This window comes from Microtus ochrogaster, unplaced genomic scaffold (genome assembly GCF_000317375.1).
Source record: "Microtus ochrogaster isolate Prairie Vole_2 unplaced genomic scaffold, MicOch1.0 UNK115, whole genome shotgun sequence".
Taxonomy (NCBI): Eukaryota; Metazoa; Chordata; class Mammalia; order Rodentia; family Cricetidae; genus Microtus; species Microtus ochrogaster.
In genome coordinates, this window is record NW_004949213.1 from 710,402 (window position 1) to 722,161 (window position 11,760).

General features: G+C 48.3%; 1 protein-coding gene across 2 annotated transcripts in view; it reads left to right on the top strand.

The window, feature by feature from the left end:
* Positions 1–432: 432 nt before the first annotated feature.
* The window catches only part of CUNH19orf47 (chromosome unknown C19orf47 homolog), a 31,225-nt gene continuing 19,897 nt past the window's right edge, over positions 433–11,760 (top strand). For both annotated transcript variants that reach the window (XM_005371597.3, XM_013355340.2), the window contains exons 1-6: positions 433–498; positions 2,957–3,078; positions 5,901–5,952; positions 8,841–8,928; positions 9,013–9,127; positions 10,846–10,927. In XM_005371597.3, the coding sequence (XP_005371654.1) occupies positions 3,034–3,078; positions 5,901–5,952; positions 8,841–8,928; positions 9,013–9,127; positions 10,846–10,927 (382 nt within the window). In that variant the 5' untranslated portion in view covers positions 433–498; positions 2,957–3,033. The remainder of the gene's footprint in view (positions 499–2,956; positions 3,079–5,900; positions 5,953–8,840; positions 8,929–9,012; positions 9,128–10,845; positions 10,928–11,760) is intronic.

Below are 11,760 nucleotides of genomic sequence, written 5' to 3' on the forward strand. Positions count from 1 at the left end.
GTGACGATTTAAGTGGGGTCCGACTTAAGAGAACGAATGAGGGCACCTACGGACGACAGAAGAGAGATGCATTACAGACGAGAGGGTGACATAGGGACAGCAGCAGAAGTGTCACGACCCCAGTCCGCACAGTACCTGCACTTCACGGCTTCTGCTCCAGAACCCAGCCCCGCCTTCTTGCCCAACTACGCGCAGGCGCACTTGGCAAGGCTGCGGGCGGGGCAGGGGCCGACCTGAGCCTTTCTGATTGGCCGTAGTTGGTGAGGAGGAGGAGCCCGGGAGACTGCCTGCTCTCACGTGACAACAGCGATCGACGCACTCTCTCGCTGGTTGGCGGCTACGAGGGCTAGAGCGGTCAGGTGGGCGGGCCAGTCAGATCCGGAATCAAGGACAGGACTTCCGGGGCGGGCGGCCCAGGCGGTGGGAGGAGTGGCTGGCGGTTGGCGCGACCCGGAGGGCGGGCAGGCGGCTCGCGGGGGTGCAGGCCCGCGGGGCCAGGTGAGGTGCGGGCCTGGGTGGCGGGACTGGGTTGGAGGAGGCTGGGGATGGAGATGCTGAGTGACCAATGGTCTGGAGTCCCAGTGCGGACCACACTGTACGACCAGATAAGTGATTTCTTTTCCCGAGTCTCAGTTTCCTCCTCTGTACAATGGGGCCCGAAGCAAACTGTAGTACCCTTTTAATGGGACGTCAGCTCGTGCACGCCACGGCTGCTCCCAGAGCTCCCGTCGTTGCTCTTCCATCCTTGTTAGAACTGATGATGGGTACCTGCGCGGGAGATGGCCAGGCTAGCAGGGTTCGAATCTCAGCTCCCTGTGCAGCACTAGGACTGTGTCTTTACCTCTCGGAACCCTAGTTTCCTCTGCACAATGATAGTCTCAGCTTCGTAGGTTTTGATGAATGTTTTTGGCAAACCAAGAGCTCAGTAGATTGGGATTGTAGTAGCTGGGAGGCCCAACAAAATACAAGGGAAGTCCAGAGAAAGCAAGGAAACAGCCGAGTATTGAAGTAGAGATTTAAAGTACTAACAGATGCATGTTCCTCAATTTAAAAGGGGAAATTTACATCGTTATCCTACTTGGGAAATTAACATTGCTTGCCAGGAGAAGGAAAACTTAACTTAAAATACGATAGTAATAGACCAATCTCTTCAGTGTGGGCAGTAAATGAAAGATATTTGAAAACTGGACGATTTATTTATTTATTTATGAGACTGAGTTTTTCTTTTTTTTTTTTTTTAAGATTTATTAATTTATTATGTATGTATCCCTGCATGACAGAAGAGGGCACCAGACCTCATTACAGATGGTTGTGAGCCACCAGGTGGTTGCTGGGAATTGAGCTCAGGACCTTTGGAAGAGCAGGCAGTGCTCTTAACCTTAGCCATCTCTCCAGCCCAGAGACCGAGTTTTTCTATGCAGCCCTGATGATTTCTTTCTTTATTTACGAGGCCAAGTTTTTCTATGCAGCCCTGATCATTATTTATTTATTTATTTATGAAACCGGGTTTTTCTATCTAGCCCTGGCTGTATTGTAACTCAGTAGACCAAGCTGGCCTCCAGTTCACAGAGATCCACCTGTCTCTCTGCCTCTGCCTCTGCCTCCCAAGTGCTGGGATTAAAGGTGTGATCCACAATGTCCGGCTGGCTAAATAGTCATGCTTGGTGCCCAACTCACACCTGTGTGCAACTAACATTGGGTTAGGTCCACAACTCACTAGTTAAGATTTAACTTGATATACTTACTATGTGCCATACATAGTTGTAGGAACTTTGAGTTTGCACATTCTATCCCCCTAACACCTTTTTAATTTTTTAATTAATTAATTAATTTTTTTTTAAGATGGTTTCTCTGTGGCTTTGGAGCCTGTCCTGGAACTAGCTCTGTAGACCAGGCTGGTCTCGAACTCACAGAGATCCGCCTGCCTCTGCCTCCCGAGTGCAGGGATTAAAGGCGTCCACCACCATCGCCTGGCAATTCCTTGGAGTTTTAAACATGTTAATTTTGTCAATTTTCACTATTCAGAAAGAGATGAACTTGTAAAATATTAATCTGTGTGTGGGCCCATGCTCATTTGTGTGTATGCTCATGTGCAGGTGTGTGTGTGTGTGTGTGTGTGTGTGTGTGTGTGTACATGCCTGTGGATGCCAACACCCAGTCCTTCTTTACCTTATGTTTGAGTCAGGGTCTCTCATTCAATGTGCAGCCCATGCATTTGGGCAGACAGGCTAGCCACTGAGCTCCAGGGATCCTCCTGTTTTCCCCTCCTCCATGCTTGGCTTTATAAGAAGTAGGTGGTGGGGATTTGAACTCAAATCTCATGCACAAGACTGACTGAGCCACCTCCCCAGCTGGGGAGATGAACTTTTTAAAAAGAGGATTCATTTATTTTTCTGCATATGTGTATTTATTACCGGCCTGTGCGTGTTTGCACCATACGCATGCCTGATGTGCTGGGAGCCCATGCTGCTGGATCCCCTGGAACTGAAGTTACAGGTGGTTGTGGCCTGCTGTGTGAGTACTGGGAACCAAACCAAAGCAAGGAGCTGTGTTAACCCCTGAGCCACCTCCTTGGCCCCTGGAAATGGATTTTTAAGATAGTAGGGAGAAGAAGCTCTGTGCCTGGAAGGTAGAGACAGATGATGAATTCATGACCAGTTTGACTAATTCAGGAGACCCAGTTTCACCAAACTAAAATAGGCAAAATGGTGTTAGGTAGCTGAAACTGAGTCGACAGCGACTTCACTGCTCTAGGGAATTCTGGTTTAGGGTTAAGTGAGGCTTTCCAAGGAAAGGCTGGTTATGCCTGCTGTGTAGCAGTCCCTCGGTCTCCAGTCAATGGACTGACCTGAGTTCAGTCCTGGCTCTGTGGTGAACCTGCTGTGTTTTCTTGGGCTTACCATGCTCTCTGTCTTTAACTTTATTTCCTCTTTTTGCTCATTTTTCTTCCTCCCAGGCTCTCCATGCAGAACCACTGAGATGTGCATATTCCCAGCTCCTGGCACAGAGTAAACACTCGTGAGGACCTGCTCCATGGGCTTCGGAATCAGAGAGAACTCGCTTCGGAATCTCAGAAAGGTCAGAGTACATATGACACTTGGCAAGTGATTGTTCCTTGCTGAGTCAGGTGTGGTTTTAATTGACGAGAACGGAACTAATAATAATCTTCCCCTGTGAGGCTGTTGGAAGGCATCTTTGTGGTGCTCTGACCTGGTGGCTACTTGGTGCTTGGTATGTGACATGTCCTGACTTTCTCAGAGATGTTTCTTGTACTGTTGTAGTAATAAGAGCGGCGGGGCTGAGTCCCCAGCACCCCAGCCGCCTGCTAGCTTATGCCCCGAAATAACAACACACAAATTGTATTCATTTAAACACTGCTTGGCCCTTTAGCTCTAGCCCTTACTGGCTAATTCTGATATCCCGATCAACCCATCTCTAATAATTTGTGAGCACTGGTTTTACCGGGAAGATTCTAGCACACGTCCATCCTGGGTCGGAGCTTCATCGCGTGTGTCTGCCTGGGAGCCGGGAGCATGGCATCTCTCTGAGCTCACTTCCTCTTCCTCCCAGCCTTCTGTTCTGTTTACTCCTCCCACCTATATTTTAACCTATGAGGGCCAAGCAGTTTCTTATTGCTTAACCAATGAAATCAACAGATTGATATATGACACTCCCACATCACTTCCCCTTTTTCTGTTTAAACAAAAACAAAGGAAGGCTTTAACTTTAACATAGCAAAATTACATATAACAAAACAGTTATTAAGCAAGAATTACAGTTACAATATTTATATCTACCTTATCTTTTATGATAACAATGGAAAACTATAACTATAACTAACCATTCTTCAAGTTTATCAAAGACTCCAAAAGAATATAGTATTACCTAAATAAACAAGAAATCCAAAACTCTAGAAATGACAGAGACATCTCGCTGCCTGTACAGTCACCCAAAGTTCCTCTGTACTGTTGGGGCATCAATCTTCAGCCTTCAGGTCCATAGTATCCAGCAGACATTTCCATGAAGCAGGAAAATTCAAAAGTCAGTTCAGTCACTATCTGTTGTGTCCTGCAGAATGTCTTGCAGACTCCTTCATGAATCAGGAACCCCGAAAGATCATCTCACCTTTAGGCAAGTTCAGTAGTCCTCTCTCTGCAGGTTCTCTGTCCAGCTTATGCAATAGTCCAGGCAAGAACAGTTTCTTGCCCAAATGGCTATCAAACTCCATAAGGATCCTCTTTGATGCACAACCCAGGCTAGCCTTGAACATGCTATGTAGCTTGGGTTGGCCTCCAAAGCTCTTCAACCTCCTTTAAACAATTGATCATCTCCAAAGGTTTTCCATTCCTTTGGAGCCTCTTGGGGTCTGGTACCCCCTTCCACTCCATCCCCTTCCAGTCTGGCTCTTAGGCACACTGGAGGAGCTTCTGGCTTAGGGCACTAGACTCATTGTCCCCTTTTCTGGAACACTCTTCCTCTAAAGAACCACACACTCACTGAGCTCCCCCAGGTCTCTACGTGACACCTCAGTCTTGGCAGATCAGCCTCTTGGAACGGCTCCCGCCCTTCCCCGGCCATCCGTGCTTTCTCCACAGCCACTGCCTTTCTAGCTGTTTGGTTTGCTGTCTGTCCCCTGCTTCTCTGCCCCCAATTGGGCTCCATGGTTTTGTCCTCCTTGGGATGGTGAAGTATCTTCCACATTGAAGGTTCTTGGGAAATCTGTTTGTTTGTTTATTTATTTTGCTGAGGACCAGACCCAGCCTTGCATACGCTAGGCCAAAATTTTGTCACTGAGCTACATACCAACTAAATCTTTTGTTTTATGTTTGATGCAGAGTCTTATGTATCCTAGGCTGGCCTCGAACTCATTAGCCTCCTGTCTCAAGTCTTCTGAATGCTGGGATTTCAGACACTCTACCCTGCCTAGTTTCTGTCTTATGTTTGAGAAAGAGCCTCACACTGGATATGGTGGCATACTCATTTAGTCCCAGCAATGCGGGGTGGGCAGAGACGGGATCTCTGAGTTCAAGTCCAGCCTGTTCTACAGACTGAGTTCTAGCACAGCTAGAACTGTCAACATCCAAACAAACAAATAGAAAAGGTCTCTTTTGTAGCCTGGGCCATCCCCCTGCCTCAGTTTCCTGAATGGTGGGTAGCAGGTACGTACCACTGTGGCTGACTTAGGGAATTTCCTTTGAGCTGTGAGTGGGTCCATATGCTTGGATTTGGGGCCACTATTCCAGCTGGACCTGTCATGGTGTGAGTAATGGAAGCTTGGACATTGGCCTTCTGTGCTGGTACCTTTATGTCAACCTGCCAGGGTCATCTGGGAGGAGGAATCTCAATTGAGAAAATGCCTGCATAAAATTAGCTTGTAGGCAAGTGTGTGGTGCATTTTTTCATTGATGATTGATGTGGGACGGCCCAGCCATGGTGGTGTGTGGGTGGTGCCATCCCTGGGCAGGTGGTTGTGGGCTTACAAGAAAACTTGACTGAGCAAGCCATTGGAGCAAGCCAGTAAGCAGCACCAGTCTGTGGCCTCTGCATCAGTTCCTGCCTCCAGGTTCCTTCCTTGAGTTTCTGCCCTGACTTCCCTCTAAGATGGACTACAAGCTGTAAGATGAAATAAACCTTTTCCTCTCCAGGTTGCTTTTTGTCCTAGTGTTTATTACAGCAATGGAAAGCCTAGCTAGGACACCATCTTTGAGCTCCTCCCCAGGCAGAGCCGATAGCTGCTATGGCAGCTCTGTCCCAGGCTGACGTCCTGCCAGCTGCTTCAGGCTATTCTTGGGTTGTGAGCCCCTAGTCCAGGAATGCTCCTCTGGCAGGCAGGCCGGCAGCACCGGGAGCCTCAAACTCTCTGTGGGTCCACAAATGGGACCTCTCCTTCTATCTTCCAGGTTCCAGGAAGCAGAGTCAAGGCCAGGGAGACGATGGTCTCAGTGACTATGGGTGAGTCTGGTTTCCCTGCAGGGCCCTTGTGCCCTCCTTTCTGGGGGTATGGTCTGGGTATAGAAAGATGGAGCAGGAAGGTTGGAAACAGGCAGGAACAGCTGTGCTCTCCTGAGGTGGGGGCAGGGCTGGAGCCTGGCTGTGTTCTTCCTGAGTTGGGCCTGCTTCATTAGGAGTTTGGCCTGGAGAACTTCGTAAGACCCTCTGGTCCATGCTCCACCTGGCCTGCTAGAGCCTCAGTTTTTCTGCCTGTGAGTTAGAGATGGTAATCCTGTCACCTGGATTGAAGAGATTACCGTATGCGGAATCTTGGGTGCATTCCTCAACAGATGTTTTTTGTGCTTGCTGCTAGACAGCCCCAGATTATCTCTCTACTCTCTTTCCTGAGATAGAGGCTCAGGCTAACCTGCTACTCCTGGAGGCAAGGGTGACCTTGACCTCTTTTCCTTTCTGCCTTTTCCTCCAGTGCTGGGGTCACAGGCACTACCACCAGCCTGGTTAGTTTACTTGCTCCTTCTTTTGCTCTTAGTTTTTTTGGTAGGGGAAGACATAGTCTCCATATGTGTCCCAGGCCACTTTCAGTCTTCCTGCCTTAAGCTCTTGAGTGCTGGGTTATAGCTGTGTGCCAACACACCCAGATCCCCCGCTCTTTTTTAGGTTGTCTGTTGGAATTGTCAAGGCACAGAGATCACATGGTGACTTAGGAAAATGTTGAGAGTTGAGATCTCTCTTTTTTTTTGGTTTTTCGAGACAGGGTTTCTCTGTGGCTTTGGAGCCTGTCCTGGAACTAGCTCTTGTAGACCAGGCTGGTCTCGAACTCACAGAGATCCGCCTGTCTCTGCCTCCCAAGTGCTGGGATTAAAGGCGTGCGCCCGGCATGTTGAGATCTCTTGCACGTGTACGAAAATCCATTGCCGGGCAATGGTGGCTCATTCCTTTAATACCAGCACTCAGGAGGCCAAGACGGTTGGATCGTTGAGTTTGTGGCCTGCCTGGTCTTCAGAGAGAGTTCCATCAGGGCTACACAGAGAACCCTGTCTCAGGAGAAAAAAGAAAAAGAAAAAAGGAAAATTCATAAAATATATTTGTATGGAATTAAAGCAACTAAAAGACAAACATTTAGCAGGGCCCAGGCTTTGAGTCTACATAAACAGAACCATGCAGTATATAATGATGTATGCCTTTATATAACATGTGACTGAGAGCACCTGTGGGGCTAAGCATAACTAGTGTCTTTCCTTTTTAATGCTGTGTAGTATTTCACACGATGTTTACGGATGCCACTGTCAAGGGATATGGCTTAGGGCTTGAGGTGTAGCTAAGTGGTAAAGCACTTGCCTAGGATTCCCTGTGAGGGACTTGGGGTATAACTCAGTGTTATGGTTTACTGAGGGCAGGAGGAGGGGCTCTCAGAGCTAAAATAGAGCCCTTAAACTGCCATTCATAAGGCCTGGCCCATCCTCAGCACTGAAGATAGGCATACAGTAAAGGAAATTGTTTTGTTCTGGGATAGACGTCTGCAGTGTATATTCTTGACAATTTCTCTTGAGGTTACTAGGTAACCTCATCCTGCCCGAGTCTAAGACACACTGTTACACAATGTAACATTTCTGGGTAGGGGCTACATTTTTTTTTTTTTTTGGTTTGTATTTGGAGACAAATTTCTCTTGTTCATTCACCGTGCCTCCCAGAGTTGTCTCAAACCCACCACTTCAGCTTCCTGAGTTCTGGGATTAAAGCCTCATACTACCACCTGTGGCCCAAATATTTCTTTTCTTTTTTGGTTTTTCAAGTCAGGGTTTCTCTGTAACAGCCCTAGCTTTCCTGGAACTTGCTCTGTACACATGGCTGGCCTCGAACTTTCAGAGATCCACCTGCCTCTGCCTCCTGAATACTGGGATTAAAAGCATGAACTACCACCACCCAGTGGCCCAAGTATTTCTTAATGGCCACTGGTTTATGACAGCTCAATTGGTCACATGTTTGCCTTTTCTCTGTAATACACAGCACAGTGGTGTGAGCCTGATGTAGAGATTCTGCAGCTCCTTGGACATCAGGCTCTGAAGGGCCTTTGTGGGTGGTGCACACTTGTGCTCCAGCACAGGAAGGCGCGAGGATCAGGAGTTCAAGGTCATTCTTTGCCACCTGGTGAGGTCAAAGCAAGCCTGAGACCCTGTCATTTTTTGAGACAAGGTCTCACTATATAGCCTTGGCTGTCTTGGAATTTGATGTGTAGACCAGGCTGGTCCTGAACTCACAGGGAGAGCCCTATTGGCCTCTGTCTCCTAAGGTGTGAGCCACCATACCAGCTGAGACCCTGTCTTTGAAGAAATAAAAATAAAAAAGAGGGATTCAAGGGAAGCAGCGGGGATTTAGCTTGGTTAGCACAATGCTTGTCTCACTTGCACAAAGCCCTGGGCTCCACCCCCAACCCCACCTAAACTGCGTGTGGTGGCCCCCACGCTTTGGGGTGGGGAACCAGGATTGAACCAGTCAAGCTTCCTGATAACAAGTGAATGTGAGTCTCTCCCTCAGGCTTGGTTGCTCCCTGCTAAGACCATAGACTGACTCCAGGACCTGGGCTCCTCATTGGGCAGGGGATGAGAGCTATCAGGCCAGACGAGTGGGATAGAGCACCAGGATATGGTGGAGGATGGGAGAGCAAGATGGAAAAGGATTGGGAACTCGGGAGCATCATGTCCTGCCATGTTCCCAGCTTCTCAGGTCCCAGCTTGGGGAGTCACTGCCTGTTGACTCACAGGCGGTCAGGGGTTCTCATTCTACTGAGAGTAGAGCGCCCACAGTGTGAGGCTGGCATCAGGAGCTCAGTCTCTGGGAACCACTGCTGCTGCAGTCTGCTACGAATGACTGTCCTGTCTGACCCACAGCCACTTCTGAGTGGATCCAGTTCTTCAAGGAAGCTGGCATTCCCCCAGGACCTGCTGTGAATTATGCTGTGATGTTTGTGGATAATCGGTGAGGAGACTGATGGGACCGGGAAACTGGGTAGGAGGAGTAGGAGCTTGCTGGGCGGGGCCTCATCACTGTCCTCCCCTGTAGGATCCAGAAGAGCATGCTGCTAGATCTCAATAAGGAAATCATGAACGAGCTGGGCGTGACTGTAGTGGGTGACATCATTGCCATCCTCAAGCATGCCAAGGTGGTACACCGCCAGGTAGGTGCTCTTCTGTGCCTCTGACTTCCTGGGGAAAGTGTGAGGCTGGAGGCGGCTGTTGTGGGGCCCGGTAGGAAGCCTGGTGGCAAAGGAAGGTGCAGTGTTCAGAGGTAGGTTCAGCTCTTTGCTGTGTGACATCGGGCATGTTGCCTGACTTCGCTGAGCCTTGTTTTCTCTGTCTTTCATATGCAGTGAGGCAAAATTAATTTTGTGTTTCTTTTTCCATTTTTCACGTGTGTGGTATATACACATGGGCACATATGGATTGTGGATGTTCATATGTATATGTGTGCATGTGGAGGCCTGAGGTTGATAAAGGGAATTATCCTCAATCACTTTTCCACTTTATTCAGTGAGGCAAGGGCTCTCAGTCAAACCCAGAGCTTGCTGATATGGCTGCCAGGTGCCTTGCCCCTCACAGTAACTTGTAGAGACAGGCCTCCAACCATGCCTCATCCTGGACCCTGCAAAGAGGACCTCCTCAAGCAAGAGGCATCAACTCAGTCGGAGAGGCAGCGAGCAAGACATTGTATTTCTTTATATTTTAGATTGAGAATTAAAAAATATATATATTGAATAGATGTGCGTGTGATGGATGTGTGGGCATATATGTTTGGTAGTCAGAAGACAACGCTGGAGTGGGTTCTCTCCATCATTTGAGTCCCAAGGATTAACTTAAGTCATGAGGTGACATCAAGTGTCTTTACCTGCTGAGCTATCTAGCCAACCCAGGGTTGTAGCTGGCTTTCTTTTCGGCCACCAACCACCTCCTGAATCATGACATGGAGACTTATTTGTTATGAGTGCTCGGCCTTATCTTGTGCTTGTCCCACTGGCTCTTATAACTTAACTGTTTCTCTAAATCTGTGTTTTGCCTCAGGGCTTTTTACCTGTTTTTCATTCTGTACGTCCTACTTCATATCTGGCTGGTGGCTGCCTCCCTGGCTGGCCCCGGGCATCTCTCTCTCTCTCTCTCCCTTGTTCTCTCTTCTCTGCTCTCACACCTAGATTTCTCCCCCTCCTTATTCTCTCTGTCCACCAGCCTTGCCTATCGCTCTGCTGCCTACCTTTTGGCCATTTAGCTTTTTATTAGGTCAGTCAGATACCTTAGGCAAGCAAAGTAAAACAGCAACACATCTTCATAGTTATGCAAGTGCAGCATAAACAAATGACACATCTTTGTCTAGTTAAATAAACATCCCACAGCACAGGGTACTTTCTTTTTGCCTAGAGCATAGTGTAGAGTTGGAGAGATGGCTCAGAGGTTAAGATTGCTCGCTGCTCTTCCAGAGAACCCAAGTTCAGTTCTTAGCACTAATGTTAGCAAGCTCACAACTGCTTATAACTGCACTTCCGGGGATCCCATACCCGTGGCCTCTGCAAACACCTGTACTCATGTACACCATATACACACACTCTTAAAACTAAAAATGTATTCAAGAACACCACCAGAGCAGAACAGACAGAACAGCATTTTTTATTTTTTAATTATTTTTTTAAGACAGGGTTTCTTTCTGTGGCCTTGGCTCTCCTGGCACTAGCTCTATAGCCCAGGCTGGCCTCTGCCCTCCGAGTGCTGGGATTAAAGGTGTGCACCACCACCGCCCGCCTGGCAGAACAGCTTTTAAGGTCTACACTGGTTGTGTTCTGACCCTCTGGGTGCTGCTTGGTTCTCTAGGTCCCCTGTTCTGGGCTAACCTGCTACCTCTCATTTCCAGGACATGTGCAAAGCTGCCACTGAATCAGTGCCCTGCAGCCCCAGCCCCCTCCAGGGTGAGCTTCGCCGCGGCGCCGCTAGCGGTGAGTTGCGTCTGTTCAGTCTCTTCCTGTATATACAGAGGTAGAAGCAAAGCCATTGATGCCCCCTGTAAGGGACCAAACAAGCTAGGCAGGGAGTGACTGTTTGAGTAAGCCCCTTTGAGACAGAGAGAGAGAAAGAGAGAGAGAGAGGGACCAAACAAGCTAGGCAGGGAGTGACTGTTTGAGTAAGCCCCTTTGAGACAAAGAGAGAGAGAGAGAGAGAGAGAGAGAGAGAGAGAGAGAGAGAGAGAGAGAGAGCGCTCACAAGACAAAGTGTCTGAGAAAGTTTAGAGGACATATTGTGGGTGTTAGTTCTCTCCTTGTACCATGTAGATCTTGATGCTCAAACTTGGGTCATCAGGCTTGGCTATAAGCACCTGTTCCTTTGAAGTCATCTTTCTGACTTTTTTCTGGCCCCCAATCCCTTTCCTTTTTAAAAAACCAAAGGTTTATGTAGCTGACACTGTCCCGCCTTAGCCTCTTGCTTCTGAGATCACCACAACGGATGTATTTCTTTTGGTAGTGCTGGGCGTGCAGTCCAGAGCCTGTGCAACCTTGTCAGACTGATCATGCATGCTGCTGTTCCTTCCACTCAGCTACACCTCAGTCCATATTCCCACCTTATATATTCTCAGTTCATATCCCCCACCTTATATATTCTCAGTCCATATCCCCACCTTATATATTCTCAGTCCATATCCCCACCTTATATATTCTCAGTCCATATTCCCCACCTTATATATTCTCAGTCCATATCCCCACCCATTGGTTTATACACATGGGCACATATGGATTGTGGATGTTCATATGTGTATGTGTGCATGTGGAGGCCT